Below are 19,363 nucleotides of genomic sequence, written 5' to 3'. Positions count from 1 at the left end.
CAGGACCAGTTCTTGGGGTAGCAGATCAGTGCTGGCAGAGTGAGGTATGAAAAGCTGTGGGAGCAGGCTAAAGAAATCGGTCTGCGCAGACCTCTACTGTGCACCATGACTCTTCTACTTGAGTGACGGGGTGGGACTAGGTCTGTGTGGAAAGCGGCGCAGAGAGGGATGACTCAAGTAGAGGAGTAAACTATAAAAATGGACATTACACACGACGTATCACATTTAACAAACCAAACATTCAATATCCGTTATAGAAGGTAAAGTAAAAGCCCAAACCGGTCCGTGCATCAATACCGGTATATAGTCAAATACGGTATATCGCCCAGCCCTACACAGCACAAAAACATCATTAGGGAGCCTGACCTTCAAATCCTGTTTAAAATAAATTAGCAAATTGGCCTTGTCTTGCTTTCTTATGAATTGTAGGAATGTACAATCCCCCATGTTTGTTTCAGTGTGTGTGTGTGTGTGTGCGTGTGTGTGTGTGTCTCAGCTGGCTTGCTTTGCCTCAGTGTGAGATTCCGAATCTGCCATTAGGTGTCACCCTGCCCCTCAGTTTCCATGGAACTGTATTTAATGCGAGGCAATGATCAGTTGTATGGCTTTGTCCTGTCTCTAGTCAGTAATGACTTGTACCTTTCTGTGTTTGAGACTGAAAGAGGAAAATGGATTTGATTTAGGTCGTGTAGGTCTATTTGAAATACCAGTTTCCTCATGTTGTAGACCTAGTCTGAGTCCCAAGGTGGCACCTGATTCCCTATATAGTGCACTACGTTTGACCAGGACCCACAGGGCCTATGTAGGTATAAGTGTGTCATTTGGGATACACAGTCCTTGATTGACCCTTTTCTGTCTTACTATTGCACAAGCATGATGTTACACTGACCACCCCATAAGTCCTATGTTTTACGACCTTATGGAACTGTTTGTGGACGTGGTATTCTGAGCGCATGAGTCATGAGTCTCCATGGAATTAGAAGGTGCTGAAAGATGTGTACATGACCTTGAGACTGTGATAAAGATCACAAATGTAGCAGAATCAATGGAGGCAGAGACACGTAATGAACACATCTCTGTCTGTCCTTTTCAATTCTCATCGCCCTCTGGGTAATGTCTGTGAGAAATGTGTGTGCGTGTGGGTGTTTGCCCTGAATGCCACTGTGGGTGTGTGTGTGTGTGTGGAGGGGGTGTGTGTGTGTGTGTCCTCTGTGTATGTCCTCTCTGTGTGTATGCCCGCCTACGTGTGCTTTTGGCTGGGCAAATTAAATATTCATGGTTGCGGGGGATTGGCTGCTGAGAAAGGAGCGGGTTGTCGGAGAGGAGCAGGTCTGTTTTAAGGCAGGCAGTGCTCTGCTCTCTCACTCCGTATAATCACAGACGAGCCGGCAAGAGCAACCCAGTATTCCAGTGTTTCAGTTGGAGCTCAGACACACACACACACACACAAGTCCACATACACGCTCACAGAAACACACACACGGGAGATAAGAGAGAAGAAGCCAGCTAACGCCACAGCTGCCTCGGCTGCCCCTGATGTTTCAGCCCAGATGGCGGGGAACTGTGAAGGGGAGCATGTGCTGACGGTAGGTCTGCTCTGCTCTGATAACATGAGTGTGTGTGTGTGTCTTCTCCATCTCTGACATTGTCTTGCTGTACCGTAGAATAGTGGTCGTGGTTGCAGAATAGAATATAGGGTGTTCTATAGGATGTATCTCAAAGGGGAAGAGAGAGGGCAATAATGTGGTAAAGGGGAGAGTCCCTGCATGTCTCTTAGAAAGGAAATGGTCATTCCCGCCCTTCACTAGCCGGAATGGGAGAAAATGAGACAGGAACAAGATGTGGCTGCATTAAAGAGAGACCAGGAGAGAGAGAGAGAAGGGAGGGAGAAGGAGGAGCGTGAGAGAGGAGCAGAGGAGGAAAATGTGGAAGTGGACTAGAATCAAAACAAAACAGAGCATGCTCCTTTGATAAAAATTGATAGATTATGAATAGGATGTTTGTTTATCCATTGAATGGAAGTTGATGTCAGTCACACTGAGGGAAATAATAAATGATAGGGTATTGAAATAGCCTAGATAAGAGGAGAATGACAGGGAAGGGAGAATATGTAGATACCTGTGGTTACTAGGTTGTACATACAAGGAGAGGAAAATGTGTTTTTAGAGAGGAGTGGAAATGGTTTCCATTTCTGTGTAGCCTATGCTTTAGCCTATTTTCTGGGGGCGGGGGCATGCTATTTTCTGCTGCCTCTGGTATTGCGTTTGGCCTGTGTGTGACAGTGGAGATACAACTCAGGGGACTGGCGTGTCTATAGAGCTATGCAACTCCTCACTTATGTCACCTCCCCTGCCTGGAACGAGGCCCAGTAACGACATCCTGGAATAGAGGTAACCTGGCTGGGTCTGAAATCACTCCTACACTAAACCAGAGTCACCCACACCGATAACAAGAACCAGTGACATGAACCAGGGTCGAATGCACAGTGAATTTAATTGAAAATGGAAGTCCCCATTTATGTACCCATAGAAGCAAAGCAGGAAGTGTGAGCAGGAAGTGTACCCATCGAAGCAAAGCAGGAAGTGTGAGCAGGAAGTGTACCCATCGAAGCAAAGCAGGAAGTGTGAGCAGGAAGTGTACCCATAGAAGCAAAGCAGGAAGTATGAGCAGGAAGTGTACCCATAGAAGCAAAGCAGGAAGTGTGAGCAAGAAGTGTACCCATAGAAGCAAAGCAGGAAGTGTGAGCAGGAAGTGTACCCATCGATATTTGCTGTGATTTGTTGATTAAACTCAACTGACATTACAAAAAATACGTTCCATTGCATGAGCCACATCAGTTAATATAATTTGAATTAACATTCTACATTACCATGGAAAGGGAAAGGGGAATACCTAGTCGATTGTACTGAATGCATTCAACTGAAATGTGTCTTACAAAAGTATTGGGCAATACTTTACTTGACACCCAGCATCATAACACGTTATGACACGGTCATAACCATGTCAAAATATATCATAACAGCTGACATAACTTGTGGTAGCACATATATTTAGAACTGTTGTGACATACACTACATGACCAAAAGTATGTGGACACCTGCTCATCGAACATCTCATTTCAATATCATGGTTGTGGAGGCTGTCTTTTTAGACTTCAGTGCAGCTTTTGACATTATTGATCATAGTCTACTGCTGGAAAAACGTATGTGTTCTTTTTTTACACCCCCTGCTATAATGTGGATAAAGACTTTCTTGTCTAGCAGAACACAGAGGGCAGTTTATCAAATATAATCCAGTTAGAATCAGGAATCATTTGCAAATAAATTCATTACAAATCCTACAATGTGATTTTCTGGATTTTTTCCCCCTCATTTTGTCTGTCATAGTTGAAGTATACCTATGATGAAAATTACAGGCCTCTCATCTTTTTTAAGTGGGAGAACTTGCACACCTGGTGGCTGACTAAATACTTTTTTGCCCCACTGTAAAACACCCACAATCATCGCGGGATGAACGAGTGACGAATTTCCGGCCAATTTAAAAATAATTTCTTCCTCCCTTGCCCCTTTCCCTGCAAGTGTATACTCATCAGGCATCATGATACGTCATCAGAAGTGTCCACTTAATTTAAGGGCTGAGGAGATAGGGTGTCTTTTAAGTGTTTGGACCGCATCCTTTGGCTACATTGAATGTTTCTTCTTAGCTACATCAAACAGCTGACATATTCTTGCTTTGAGTATTCCTCTTTGATTTAGAAGAAACTGTTGCACAAATGTAGGTCTACACCATCACTGGTATTATCAGGCTGTATAGCTAGTTACGTTTGCTCTGACTTAGCACATGTATTAGCTAGTTAGCGATTGTTTTTTATTTAATACATTTTAGAATATGACTAAGGTAATAAAATGTGGAAAACGTAAAGGGCTCTGAATACTTTCCGAAGACACTGTATATAGTATATATTGCAATATTTTATGGCTGGTTATGACACCTACATAAGAGTGTCAAAAAACACAACCTACCACACAGGGCAAAACATTCCATTACACCAGTGGTTCCCAAGGTTGTTAATGTACCACAATGTAACGGTTCTCTTGTGGTGAAGGAGAGTCGGACCAAAATGCAGCGTGTAGATTGCGATCCATGTTTAATAAACACACGTAAAACACGAATACATTTTAAACACTACAAAACAAAGAACGTAACGAAAACCGAAACAGCCTACACTTGTGCAAACTAACACAGAGACAGGAACAACGACACTAAGGACAATCACCCACGAAACACACAAAGAATATGGCTGCCTAAATATGGTTCCCAATCAGAGACAACAATACACACCTGCCTCTGATTGAGAACCACTCCAGACAGCCATAGACTTTGCTAGATAACCCCACTAAGCCACACACCCAACACCCCACAAAACCCCAAGACAAAACACACCACAATAAACCCATGTCACACCCTGGCCTGACCAAATAAATGAAGAAACACAAAATACTTCGACCAGGGCGTGACACAACAAGTATATTTTGCTCTGTCTGGAGTACCCCTGAAGTACCCCCTCATGTGAATTTTACAAGTAGGCCTATGGTTTCATGAGTCTTTTCAAGTACCCCCTGTGGATGGGCCAATTACCCCTTGTTGGGAACCACTGCATTACAACATAGCCTGTTGACATGTAGGCTATGGTTATATCACTTTTTTAAAATTTTTTATTCACCATATTAAATTATAATTGAAATTGCACACACATTGATGTTAAGCATGCAGCTAAACCAATGCTCTGTTGCAGATTTAGGAGCAGATTTTAGGAGCAGGCCAAGACACCCTCTTTTTGACTGATGACTGATGACTGATATAAGGGCATGTATGTGATAGGCCTATCTGGCTTGTATGATTATGATGGTCATACACTTTATGACACTGTCAAGAAGCATTATGTAACGGCTTTCTTTCGTCGAAGGAGAGTCGGACCAGAATGCAGCGTAGTTAGTTCGATACATGTTTAATGAAAGAATAAACACGATAAATACAAAAACAAGAAACGGAACGTGAAAACCTATACAGCCTATCTGGTGAATACAAACACACTGAGACAGGAACAATCACCCACAAAACACACAGTGAAACCCAGGCTACCTAAATATGGTTCCCAATCAGAGACAACGAGAATCACCTGACTCTGATTGAGAACCGCCTCAGGCAGCCATAGCCTATGCTAGACACCCCTACTCAGCCACAATCCCAATGCCTACTAAAACCCCAATACAAAAACACATGTCACACCCTGGCCTGACCAAATAAATATATAAACACAAAATACTAAGACCAGGGCGTGACAGAACCCCCCCCCCCCCAAGGTGCGGACTCCCGGCCGCACACTAAAACCAATAGGGGAGGGTCCGGGTGGGAGTCTGTCCACGGTGGCGGCTCCGGCTCGGGACGTGGACCCCACTCCAACCAAGTCTTAGTCCCCCTGTAACGCGTCCTTTGATTGGCGACCCTCGCCGCCGACCTAGGCCTAATAACCCTCACCAAGGACCCCACTGGACTGAGGGGCAGCTCGGGACTGAGGTAGAAGCTCGGGACTGAGGGGAAGCTCGGGACTGAGGGGAAGCTCGGGACTGAGGGGAAGCTCAACACTAAGGGGAAGCCCAGCACTGAGGGGAAGCCCAGCACTGAGGGGTAGCTCGGGACTGAGGGGAAGCTCAGCACTGAGAGGAAGCTCAGGCAGGTAGTTGGCTCCGGCAGATCCTGGCTGGCTGGCGGATCTGGAAGAGTCTGGTTGACTGGCAGATCTGGAAGAGTCTGGTTGACTGGCAGATCTGGAAGAGTCTGGTTGACTGGCAGATCTGGAAGAGTCTGGTTGACTGGCAGATCTGGAAGAGTCTGGCTGACTGGCAGATCTGGAAGAGTCTGGCTGACTGGCACATCTGGCTGCTCTGGCTGCTCCATGCAGACTGGCAGCTCTGGCTGCTCCATGCAGACTGACAGCTCTGGCTGCTCCATGCAGACTGACAGCTCCATGCAGGCTGGCAGCTCTGGCTGCTCTATGCAGACTGGCAGCTCTATGCAGACTGGCAGCTCTATGCAGACTGGCAGCTCTGGCTGCTCCATGCAGACTGGCAGCTCTATGCAGACTGGCAGCTCTGGCTGCTCCATGCAAACTGGCAGCTCTGGCTGCTCCATGCAGGCTGACAGCTCTGGCTGCTCCATGCAGGCTGACAGCTCAGGCTGCTCCATGCAGACTGGCAGCTCAGGCTGCTCCATGCAGGCTGACAGCTCTGGCTGCGCTGAACAGGCAGGAGACTCCAGCAGCGCTGTAGAGGAGGAAGGCTCTGGCAGCGCTGAACAGGCGGGAGGCTCCGGCAGCGCAGGAGAGGAGAAAGGCTCTGGCTGCGCTAAACGGGTGGGAGACTCCAGCAGCGCTGTAGAGGAGGAAGGCTCTGGCTGCGCTAAACGGGCGGGAGACTCCAGCAGCGCTGTAGAGGAGGAAGGCTCTGGCTGCGCTGAACAGGCGGGAGACTCCGGCAGCGCAGGAGAGGAGAAAGGCTCTGGCAGCGCTAAACAGGCGGGACACACTGAAGGCCTGGTGCGTGGTGCTGGAACTGGTGGTACTGGACCGAGGGCACGCACAGGAAGCCTGGTGCGGGGAGCTGCCACCGGAGGACTGGTGTGTGAAGGTGGCACAGGATGGACCGGACCGTGAAGGTGTACTGGAGAGCCTGAGAGCAGGGCTGGCACAGGACGTGCAAGGCTAGGTAGGTACACAGGAGGCCTAGTGCGTGAGGCTGGCACAATTTTCACCAGCCGACTAACACGCACCTCAGGACGAGTATGGAGCGCTGACCCAGGTGCCATCAAATCCCCGACTCGCTCCGTCGGACGAATATCGTACCTAAAGCACCAAACTAGCAACTCCCTCATTACTCTCTCCTCCACTTTCCCCATTAACTCCTTCACAGTCTCTGCTTCACTCACCTCTAACACCGGCTCTGGTTCTGGTCTCCTCCTTGGCTCCTCACGATAAACAGGGAGAGTTGGCTCAGGTCTGACTCCTGACTCTGCCACTCTCTCCCTGAGCCCCCCCCCAATACATTTCTGGGGCTTCCTTCCGCGCCGCCGTGCTTGCTTCTCCAACTCCATTCTCCGATAACCTGCTTCGCACTGCTCCAGCAAATCCCAGGCGGGCTCCGGCACTTTCTCTGGGTCGAGAGCCCACCTGTCTATTTCCTCCCAAGTAGTGTAGTCCCGATATTGTTGCTCCTGCTGCCGCTGTTGCTTCTCCTCATACCAGCGCCTCTCAGCTCTCGCCGCCTCCAGTTCTTCTTTGGGGCGGCGATATTCTGGTTCCCAATCAGAGACAACGAGAATCACCTGACTCTGATTGAGAACCGCCTCAGGCAGCCATAGCCTATGCTAGACACCCCTACTCAGGCACAATCCCAATGCCTACTAAAACCCCAATACGAAAACACATGTCACACCCTGGCCTGAACAAATAAATATATAAACACAAAATACTAAGACCAGGGCGTGACACATTATTGTCTTAGTCCAATTACAGTGACACGGGATGGTCACAATGCTTCAGAACCGTGTCATAAAGTTATTTAAAATATGATAATAAAAAAAAAACATGACTGTAAAAACAACAAAAAAAGGATTTAAGAAACCAACTTTAAAACTAAAGCAAACTTCTTGGCAGGGAAAAACTCATTTGAATAAATTTGGGTTTTGACACTCTTATGTAGGTGTCATAACTAGCCATAAAATAATGCAATATATGTCACAAAGGTGTAAATATTTGGTTCATGACAGTGTTATGACAGGTTATGTCAGGTGTTATAACATATTATGGCACGGTTATGACGTGTCAGAATGTGTTATGACACTGGGTGTCAAGTAAAGTGTTACCAAGTATTGTGTCACAATACCAGAGGGCCAATGTGAGTGTAACTATGAGTTTACCAGTCAAATTGCCAGGGTTAGAGGTTCCAAGCCAGGTATATTCATTCTATTTACCAGTCAAATTGCCAGGGTTAGAGGTTCCAAGCCAGGTCTATTCATTCTATTTACCAGTCAAATTGCCAGGGTTAGAGGTTCCAAGCCAGGTCTATTCATTCTACTTACCAGTCAAATTGCCAGGGTTAAAGGTTCGAAGCCAGGTCTATTCATTCTATTTAATAGTCAAATTGCCAGGGTTAGAGGTTCCAAGCCAGGTCTATGCATTCTATTTACCAGTCAAATTGCCAGGGTTAGAGGTTCCAAGCCAGGTCTATTCATTCTATTTACCAGTCAAATTGCCAGGGTTAGAGGTTCCAAGCCAGGTCTATGCATTCTATTTACCAGTCAAATTGCCAGGGTTAGAGGTTCCAAGCCAGGTCTATTCATTCTATTTACCAGTCAAATTGCCAGGGTTAGAGGTTCCAAGCCAGGTCTATTCATTCTATTTAATAGTCAAATTGCCAGGGTTAGAGGTTCCAAGCCAGGTCTATGCATTCTATTTACCAGTCAAATTGCCAGGGTTAGAGGTTCCAAGCCAGGTCTATTCATTCTACTTACCAGTCAAATTGCCAGGGTTAAAGGTTCCAAGCCAGGTCTATTCATTCTATTTAATAGTCAAATTGCCAGGGTTAGAGGTTCCAAGCCAGGTCTATGCATTCTATTTACCAGTCAAATTGCCAGGGTTAGAGGTTCCAAGCCAGGTCTATTCATTCTATTTACCAGTCAAATTGCCAGGGTTAGAGGTTCCAAGCCAGGTCTATGCATTCTATTTACCAGTCAAATTGCCAGGGTTAGAGGTTCCAAGCCAGGTCTATTCATTCTATTTACCAGTCAAATTGCCAGGGTTAGAGGTTCCAAGCCAGGTCTATTCATTCTATTTAATAGTCAAATTGCCAGGGTTAGAGGTTCCAAGCCAGGTCTATGCATTCTATTTACCAGTCAAATTGCCAGGGTTAGAGGTTCCAAGCCAGGTCTATTCATTCTATTTACCAGTCAAATTGCCAGGGTTAGAGGTTCCAAGCCAGGTCTATTCATTCTATTTACCAGTCAAATTGCCAGGGTTAAAGGTTCCAAGCCAGGTCTATTCATTCTATTTACCAGTCAAATTGCCAGGGTTAAAGGTTCCAAGCCAGGTCTATTCATTCTATTTACCAGTCAAATTGCCAGGGTTAAAGGTTCCAAGCCAGGTCTATTCATTCTATTTCTGTGTGTGCTGCTGCTGCATTGTGGGGGGCATTGCCTAGGCAACCAAAGTGTCCTTTGCTAGTTTCTTGTTTCAGCAAGGAGCAACAAAGCATCATCACGTTGTTAAGAGCATGTTACCGTAGAAACCGACTCAACTGCACAAATGCCCCCCCTGGCCCGTCTTTAGTTGTCATGGCAGTCTTCATCCGTAACCGTCAGTTACATGGTTATACTGTAATACGCGCTGCTGTTGACATTGACAGCTTTAGATCCCATGCTTCTTGTGTGTCATTGCCTTGAGAACATACACATCATAGAGTATTCAAATGTTAAGTCATGCTGTTTTTAGACTGCAGGACGTCCCTAGTCCCCCAAAAATCATATTTGTCTACAGTCCTCTACGGGGATCCAGTCTTTTGGGTTCAATAGATAGGTCTATCACCTTTTATGCTTGGCTGGTGAACTCTAGAGTGATCCCTGATGTCTGTGAGAGGTTTTGCATGATATTATGTAAACTATGGTGTGATCTTGGAAGGTGTCAGAAGCAGAGGGGGCTGGGTGCGCTTAGGGCACATGGGCTAGCTATAGGGTAGAGGATGAGATGACTTTGTTATTGCTAGGAGGTTGGCTGCCAGCTTCGCCCCCACCCCTTGTTACCCCCTGGCCTTGAATGAACAGGGTTGGGAACGGTTTATCCCAAATTAGACTCTATGCATGCCCCCCATTCTGCTGCTCTCACACTCCAGGTGACGTTATGGTCCATGGGTCGGGAGCCCCCCCATTTATAGTCCCCCTCCTCTCTCTCTCTGTTAGGGACAGTCGGGATCTTGCTGTCACCCCCCCCCCCCATCTGCAGCTGTGTTCTGTGGGTAACCAGCTCCCAGGGGGGGGGTATTTTGGACCGGAGTAGCCGCAGCAGCAGGTTGCATAATGTGTTTTGAAATTGTGATGAGCGGAATAAACCAGCTCTGATTCTGAACACGTGTGCTTAACTTACCCACACCATGGACTCAACAAATGAAATGCATACCAAACACACGCTGCCTGACACACATACAATAAACAGCTTCACATGCATGCTAACAGATTTCCGCAGGCACTAGGCCTATTTTAAGAGGCTTTTAAGTGGTAATGAACCTGGAATAATCATAATTTCTCAGGTGTAAACATTGGCTTAGTATAGCCTTGGACTATTTTATGCCTTGTATCCATCACAATGAACAGTCAACAACAGTAGCAATGCAGTCCACTGAGCCAAGCCCAGCATCATCAGTCCAGCACTCCTAGCCCACTATCAAACCCCTTTCTTTATTTCTTGGCTCACCTCTCACCTTCTTGGCTCACCTTTGAGTGTGCAAAGCTGTCATCAAGGCAAAGGGTGGCTACGTTGAAGAATGTCAGATATATTTAGATTTGTTTAACACTTTATTGGTTACTACATGATTCTATATGTGTTATTTCATAGTTTTGATGTCTTCACTATTATTCTACAATGTAGGATCTAGTAAAAAATTATGAAAAACCGTGGAATGAGTAGGTGTGTCCAAACGTTTGACTGGTACTCTATGTAGTAGCTCATGAGATTGGAGGCTCAGTTCAAGAGGGGCTTGCATGGTTCAGTGAAGAGAGAGCGGTCGGAGCAAATGAGACCCCAATGCCAGAGAGATGTGCTCTGTGCATATCATGTTCCTATCCTCCCACTGTGTGTTTAACATCCTCACCTAATTGAATCAGCTCTCTCTGCTGCTTAGCAGCAGTACTTATCTGTGTTTAGTGGGATATCTCAATGCCTCCTCCAATGGAGGAGCTGTTGCATTTGAAGCCCTCAAATAAACTATCCTTTTCAAAATATGTTTCAAATTTCTGAAGGTATTTGACAATACCTGAATATACGTTTTCTTTGAGCTGTTTATGACCCTAGGGTGGCAACACTTAAATGATAAGTTATTTCAATGGGGGTTTCTCCATTCTGATTGTTTAATACTGTTCAATAAAACTTCAACCAAAAGTGTGTGTCACGCCTTGGTCTTAGTATTTTGTGTTTTCTTTAGTTATTTGGTCAGGCCAGGGTGTGACATGGGTTTATTGTGTTGTCGTATTGGGGTTTTAGTAGGCATTGGGATTGTGGCTGAGTAGGGGTGTCTAGCATAGGCTATGGCTGCCTGAGGCGGTTCTCAATCAGAGTCAGGTGATTCTCGTTGTCTCTGATTGGGAACCATATTTAGGTAGCCTGGGTTTCACTGTGTGTTTTGTGGGTGATTGTTCCAGTCTCAGTGTGTTTGTATTTCACCAGATAGGCTGTATAGGTTTTCACGTTCCGTTTCTTGTTTTTGTATTGTTCGTGGTTTTTCTATATTAAAGATGTATCGAACTAACCACGCTGCATTTTGGTCCGACTCTCCTTCGACGGAAGAAAGACGTTACAGTGTGTCTGATTTGAGATCATTTCCACACTGCCACGTAGGGCTGCATGATATGGGCAAAAAAAATTGCCTTATTTTTTTAAACCATTTATTCCAATTGCAATTCAGATAAAAACTGTTGGAGAACTGTTGGAGTCATGGAAATAGAATGATTATTCAAATTATATAGTTAGAAAGTAATATTGGGCCGGGGAGGCGTTTATAGAATTAGGAATTAGAATACTAATGGGATCTCTTTGGAGGTGTTATTGTTACAGGGTAGGAACCAAAGTGTTGGTCAGTGTTTCCCAGAGGAGTGGGACCCTATAATCTTTGGCTACAGTTAATGTTTTCTTTTACTTCATGTAGCTAACATATTGATGCTTCGCCTATTCCTCTCTGATTTGGAAGATACTGTTGCGCATTTAGGCCTACACCAGCACTGGTTTCAGGCTGTATTAGCTAGCTATGTTCGCTCTGAATTAGTACAATTATTAGCTAGCTAGCTAGCGAATAGCATAAGTGGCTAACACAATTTGTAAGCTAACACAAGTTGCTAAGAAAATACAAAATAGCTGTTTGCAGACAGAAAGATACACAAACAAATAGTGTAATTATAGAACGCTTGTGGATGTATATTAAGAATGCTGAAAGCAGCATCATTGTCATCAATATATTGTTACATCTGCTGCATTGACCATGCAGACCAAAGAGTGAACCAAAGAAAATATAGTAACTCACTGTGAACTATCGGTAAATGATCTCGTGGTCGAGCAACAACAAGTGCTCTCCTTGAGTGACAGGAGGCAGGGATTGGTGAGAGAGAAGGAGAGGGATGACCCAAGTAGTGGAGTAAGCTATAAAAAACAGATTGGCGTATCACATTTAACAAACCAAATATCGAAATATATCAAATCAAATGTTATTGGTCACATACACGTGATTAGCATGTTATTGCAGGTGTAGCGAAATGCTACCTTCTAGCTCCGACAGTGCAGTAATATCTAACAAGTAATATCTAACAAATTACACAACATATACCCAATACACACAAATCTAAGTAGGAATGAATTAAGACTATATACATAAGGACGAGCGATGTCATAGCGGAACGGACTAAGATACAGCAGAATAGTATAGAATACAGTATATACATATGAGATGAGTAATGCCAGATATGTAAACATTATTACAGTGACTAGTGTTCCTTTCCTTAAAGTGGCCAGTGATTTCTAGTCTATGCCTGTAGGCAGCAGCCTCTAATGTGCAAGTTATGGCTGTTTAATAGTCTGATCGCCAGGAGATAAAAGCTGTTTTTCAGTCTCCCGATCCCAGCTTTGATGCACCTGTACTGACCTCACCTTCTGGATGAAAGTGGGGTGAACAGGCAGTGGCTCGGGTGGTTGATGTTCTTGATGATCTTTTTGGCCTTCCTGTGACATCAGGTGCTGTAGGTGTCCTGGAGGGCAGGTAGTTTGCCCTGAACGATAGCTAAGAGGTCGGTGAGAGTGGAAAGGCAATTTACCAGTTAACTTACAACAGCCCGTCCCCTGAACGATAGCTAAGAGGTCGGTGAGAAGGGAGAGGCAGTTTACCAGTTAACTTACAACAGCCCGTCCTCCTGAACGATAGCTAAGAGGTCGGTGAGAAGGGAGAGTGGAAAGGCAGTTTACCAGTTAACTTACAATAGCCCGTTCCCTGAACGATAGCTAAGAGGTAGGTGAGACGGTGATGAAGCATACTTCATGAGCTGTAACCGAAAACAACTGGTATTTGGAAAGTTTGAGGTGAGGGAGAAAGTGTGGTGGAACAATTATTGTTAACATTATTAAGTAACGTTATCTTGCTAGCAGGATCGATTTCTCCATTAGATAGCCAGAGAAATGTTTAGCAACATTTGCCAACTTAACTGAAAAAATATTTGAATTCATGATGTGAAAATTTGCTGGCTAATAATGTCAGACAGCTAACATTAGGTACTTAACGTTACAATATCAGATGAGCTAACGTTAGTAACCAAACCAATTCGCTATAATATTAACTGGTAACATTGTACCCCCTAGCAGGAATTGTGTCACCTTTTTGGGCACTCGCCAGTTTGTATCCCTGCTGTAGGCTGTCTCATTATCGTTGGCAATCAAGCCTACTACTGTTGTGTCGCCTGCAAACTTGATGATTGAGCTGGAGGCGTGCTTGGTCACGCAGTCATGGGTGAACAGGGAGTACAGGAAGGGGCTGAGCACACACCATTGTGGGGCCCCAGTGTTGAGGATCAGCGGAGTGGAGGTGATGTTTCCTATCTTCACCACCTGAGGGCAGCCTGTCAGGAAGTCCAGGACCCAGTGGCACAGGGCGAGGTTCAGACCCATGGCCTCCAGCTTAATGATGAGCTTGGAGGGTACTATGGTGTTGAATGCTGAGCTGTAGTCAATAAACAGCCTTCTTATAGATGAGCGATTGCATCGTCTGTGGATCTATTGGGGCGGTAAGCGAATTGAAGTGGGTCTAGGGTGGCAGGTACGGTAGAGGTGATATGATCCTAGAAGGTAAAGTAAAAACCCAAACCAATCCTTGCATCAATACCGGTATTAGGGTAAAATACGGTATATCTGGACAGCACTCCTGGTTTTACAGAAATAAAAGCCAAAACACTAGAGAATTGCACTAGCAGTCTCTCTCCATGCTGCTTACCTCACAAGATCTAGCCCGCCCCCTGTCACTCAAGGAGCACATTTGTTGTTCCTTGACCACGAGACACTTTCGTTCAGTCTGCATGGTCAATGCAGCACATGCAACAATGTTGATAACAACAATGTTGTTTCCACTTTACGTCTTAATATAAATCCACAAGCATTCTATAATAACACTTAGTTTGTTTCCTACATCTGCAAATCAAATCAACATTAGCAAACAGCTAGTTTGTCTTTTCTTAGCAAGTTGTTACTAAATCGTATTAGCCGCTAATGCTAATCGCTACTTAGCTGGCTAAGTGTACTGAGTCAGCTATGTAGGTCCCCAAGAAAATACTGACCAACACTTTGGTTCCTACCCTGTAACAATAACCCTGGCATTATAATAATAATAACTATTTCCATGATTCCAACAGTTTACCCAAGTGTTTTGATCTAAATCAAATCGCATCATAAAAAGAATGCCTAGTTTTTCTGCCAATATCGTGCACCCATACATGGCAGTGTGGAAATGATCTCAAATGAGTGCAGAAAATGCAGAAATGGATGAAAATGCACAAAAAGATTTATGGTTGAAGTTTATTTGAACAGTATAAACCAAGAAAAATTGAGAAAACCCAAATCACTTACAATGTATGTGTTGCCACCCTAGGGTCATGCCCCTACTCATAAGTCAATTTATTATTCCAAAACATAAAATAACATAAAATACCGTCAGAAATTAGATAAATACTGTGATATGATATTTTGGCCATATCGCCCAGCCCTATAGGAGGCACAGGCAGGTCAAAAATAGTCTCCTCTCCCAGTCACAATACCTCATGTGGGGCTGAAATAGACACTGTGGTGGGTGCTGGAGAGTTGAGAGACCGGTCTGTCATCGCCAGGGGGCCATAGGAAACAGTGGGAAATATTGTGAGGAAGCAGAGTGATGATCTCTTATCACATTTGGTTGGATTCTGGTGACATATCAAGTGTAATTAGTAGACTAGGCCCATTGTGTGTTTCTGCCCTGCTTGTCAGGGCTGAGTGTCTATCACTAATAAAAAACAGTGTTTTTTCCTCTTCCTGTCTGCACTGCACTGCCTGCCAGCCAGAATCTCCCATGTTTCACTGCATTGCCTGCCAGGCAGAACCTCCCCTGTTCCACTGCACTGCCAGCCAGGCAGAACCTCCCTTGTTTAAAGGCAATTTATGGTCAATCTCGAAAGTGTACTGTCCGTACATCATTTACTGCGATGCGGCCTCTGCAGAAGTGAGCACATTCATACTTGCGCTTCGCAGAGCTGTTGTGAAAGAAGTTGTCAAGGAAGTGAGTTTGTGTTTATACAGGATGTGCACCCCTACCTACCCAATCATGTGAATGCAGAGCTATAGGGAGCCCTCCGCGTTGTTAATTCATTTGGGAGGCACACGGCGATGCCTTGATTTGAGGCTCGATTTGGTCTCCGCAAGCCTCCAGAGGCGTTGCAATTGCGTCACAACATCCGTACGGAGCCTCCAGACCTTTTTGCCTGATCAAGCATAAATCAGCTTTTACCTGCACTGCCAGCCAGGCAGAACCTCCCCTGTTCTACTGCACTGCCAGCCAGGCAGAACCTCCCCTGTTCTACTGCACTGCCAGCCAGCCAGGCAGAACCTCCCCTGTTCTACTGCACTGCCAGCCAGCCAGGCAGAACCTCCCCTGTTCCACTGCAATGCCAGCAAGCGAGGCCATACAGAGTGCAGCTTGCATTATTGAAGCAACTCCCACAGTTCAAAGTCAGATGCTGAGCACTGCTGATTGTGCTGGTTAAAAGGTAGACTCAGCAATGCATGAAGTAAACGGAAATATCTTTTCGAATTCAGCAACAACCAAGACCGTTGGAGCATGAGGCTAACTCCACTGTTTTGGTTCTGTAGCTATCACGTTGTAGCTGCGTGAAGCGCACCCTTGCAGATACTCGGTGTGCCTGTGTGAGAGCAGTGTCATACCAACATCGCTGAGTCTGTTTAATATTATATTATTTTAAAGCCCATCTAGGTACTGATGCGTGCAACTCCCACAGTTCAAAGTCAGTTGCTGAGCATTGCTGATAGTGTTGGTTAATATTATTTCAAAGTCCATCTAAGGACTGATGCTGCAAATTTGGGCAAGCTTTAAAAGGACCGTTTAAAAAATATGTGTTTTACCAAATCTCTATTTTTGATGAAAGCATGCATTTGCTTGTGCACTAAAAAGTATTGCTCAAATCCAACAAAACAGAATATAAAATACTGAAATTACACTATTTCATGTGTACAACATCTGCATCACTATATTATAGTTTTGCAGTTTTTAAAAGGACGTTATTTAGTGTTTTTGGAGCTTTGTCCATGTTTTCTGCACGACCACATTCTGCCGAATGAGCCTGAGGAGGTCTATCGCTGGTCGGGTAAGTTTCTCAGAACCAAGTGAAATCACATAAAAAGTGTCTGTACACTTTTATAGCATTCTATTTACATTCCAAAGTAGAGATTGTCCTTTAAGCATGATGGTGCAATGCCCTGACTGTTGATAGGCCTAATTCAATGTGTCAATGTTTGAAACTATAAACTTTATTAAATTACCCCATTTCTGAGATGCCATTTTGCATCACAGCATCAGTACATTTATGACAAAAGAATACATCTACTTACTTACTGTAGCCAAACTGATTTATGTTACCTTATGCTAATACTGTTCCAGTACAGGTCCGTGAGGAATAATTCAAGCAGATATGTGACCCACCACCTGGATTCGGTCCTACTGTATGTACTGTAGCAAAATTTGAAGCTCAGAGCTAGAAAAAAAATCTCATACAACTGCGAGCTAGAAAAAAAATCTCATACACTGCAGTTGTATGGTAGTGTACTAAACAACCAAAGGTTTCAAGACTAAAGACTGGGTTATACTACTTCTATCGACGTGTCTGTATACAGTTGTCGCATTGACATTATGAACATTCTATTGTCGTCTGACATCAAACTTGTTCTTGTCTTATGAAAAAGTATAAACACAAAAGCAGTCTGGTGGTCCAAAATAGCATAACTGGTGTATTTTAACACCAATAAACCAATTTCTTTCTAAATGTATCTAGTAAACCAGGCAACTAAAAGCAACTTTCTAAACAATGTTTTGGTTAGTTTTTAGCTTGTTAGGTAGCTAGCTAACGTTAAGTTAGCAGGCTAGCCAGTTCAAATAATGACCACGTCATATAGCTGACAAAGTATTCATTATTACAGGAACATAAACTCAACAAGATACTTCTTTACAAGTTAATGACAGAAAATAGTTTGCTTGTGAGTGTGATTAAATAAAAGCAGGGCATTCTACCAGATAATTTTAGAATTTGGACACTGTATCGTTGGCCTAACCTTATATCCTAATTTGGCTTTGGTGCATGTTTTGACTTTCATGTGTCATGTTGTTCTTCACATTACCGCCTCTGTTAAACACACAATATCAAATAAAATCAATGTTTATTTGTCACATGCACAGGATAGAGAAGGTGTAAACGGTACAGTGAGATGGTTACTTGCATAGTGGGGTATTTTGTTTAACCTGTTGCGACGAGCCATCCCGGATCCGGGATCGTGAATACAGCCTCAAGCTCATTACCATAACGCAACGTTAACTATTCATGAAAATCGCAAATGAAATGAAATCAATATGCTAGCTCTCAAGCTTAGATTTTTGTTAACAACACTGTCATCTCAGATTTTCAAAAATATGCTTCTCAACCATAGCAAAACAAGCATTTGTGTAACAGTATTGATAGCCTAGCATAGGATTATGCCTGACATTCAGCATGCAACATTTTCACAAAAACCAGAAAAACATTCAAATAAAATAATTTACCTTTGAAGAACTTCAGATGTTTTCAATGAGGAGACTCTCAGTTAGATAGCAAATGTTCAGTTTTTACAAAAAGATTATTTGTGTTGACAAATCGCTCCGTTTTCTTCATCACGTTTGGGTAAGAAAAAAAACGAAAATTAAGTCATTAAAACGCAAACTTTTTTCCAAATTAACTCCATAATATCAACAGAAACATGGCAAACCGATGTTTTGAATGAATCCTCAAGTTGTTTTTCACATATCTATCGACGATAAATCCATTGTGGCAGTTGACTTTCTCTTCTGAAGAAATGGAACGCAATCATTTCGACACAGGACACCGGGAGGACACCTGGTAAATGTAGTCTCTTATGGTCAATCTTCCAATGATATGCCTACAAATACGTCACAATGTTGCAGACACCTTGGAGAAACGACACAAAGGGCAGGCTCATTCCTGGCGCATTCACAGCCATATAAGGAGACATTGGAACACAGCGCCTTCAGAATCTGGGGCATTTCCTGTATGAAACTTCATATTGGTTTCGCCTGTAGCATTAGTTCTGGGGCACTCACAGATAATATCTTTGCAGTTTTGGAAACGTCAGAGTTTTTTCTTTCCAAAGCTGTCAATTACATGCATAGTCGAGCATCTTTTCGTGACAAAATATATTTTTTTTATCCAAAAATTAAAAGAGCGCCCCCTATCTTGAAGTTAAACATGTAGTTAGCTTAACTAGCTAAACAATGAACCATAATCCCAACTCATAACGTTACTATCCTGCATGAATCTACAGGTAACTAAAGCTAACCAAACTAGGTTCAATGTTAGCTAGCTAGCTAACATTAGGCTATAACACGCAATGCAAATGGCTCTGAGATATGAATAATATTACTACACAGATTATACATGTAACATTAGCTAGCAATCCAGCCAGCTAACGTTAGCTAGCTAACAGTACGCTTTAACTTGCAATGATAACAACTTTCTGACAAAATTTGAAATGTATAATATCTAAAAATGTAGCTAGCTAGACTCTCTTCCATGTATACATGGATGAACGCTTCTCCCACTCTGTCACGGATGCCATGGTTGCCCTTAAGTTTGAAGATGTAATCCAGAGACAGGTGTTTTATACAACAGCTTTTTGTGTGTTCTCTTTTCGACTCCCTCCACATACTTGCAATCAAACACTTACATTTTATCCTTCTCCTTAGCTATCATACTCTGCTTCCAC

At 43.9% G+C, this 19,363-nt stretch overlaps 1 protein-coding gene across 5 annotated transcripts in view; it reads left to right on the top strand.

Annotated features, from left to right (window-relative positions):
• The first annotated feature begins 1,353 nt into the window (after positions 1 to 1,353).
• The window catches only part of LOC115128227 (sodium bicarbonate cotransporter 3-like), a 60,731-nt gene continuing 42,721 nt past the window's right edge, over positions 1,354 to 19,363 (top strand). For 3 of the 5 annotated variants that reach the window (XM_029657897.2, XM_029657896.2, XM_029657898.2), the window contains exon 1: positions 1,354 to 1,586. In XM_029657897.2, coding sequence (XP_029513757.2) covers positions 1,551 to 1,586 — 36 coding nt within the window. In that variant the 5' untranslated portion in view covers positions 1,354 to 1,550. Of the gene's footprint in view, positions 1,587 to 16,481; positions 16,702 to 19,363 lie in introns of those variants that run through there. The other 2 variants (XM_029657899.2, XM_065017667.1) reach the window with 2 other exon arrangements.

Source organism: Oncorhynchus nerka, linkage group LG4 (genome assembly GCF_034236695.1).
Source record: "Oncorhynchus nerka isolate Pitt River linkage group LG4, Oner_Uvic_2.0, whole genome shotgun sequence".
NCBI lineage: Eukaryota > Metazoa > Chordata > Actinopteri > Salmoniformes > Salmonidae > Oncorhynchus > Oncorhynchus nerka.
This window is presented reverse-complemented; position numbering and strand designations above follow the sequence as displayed.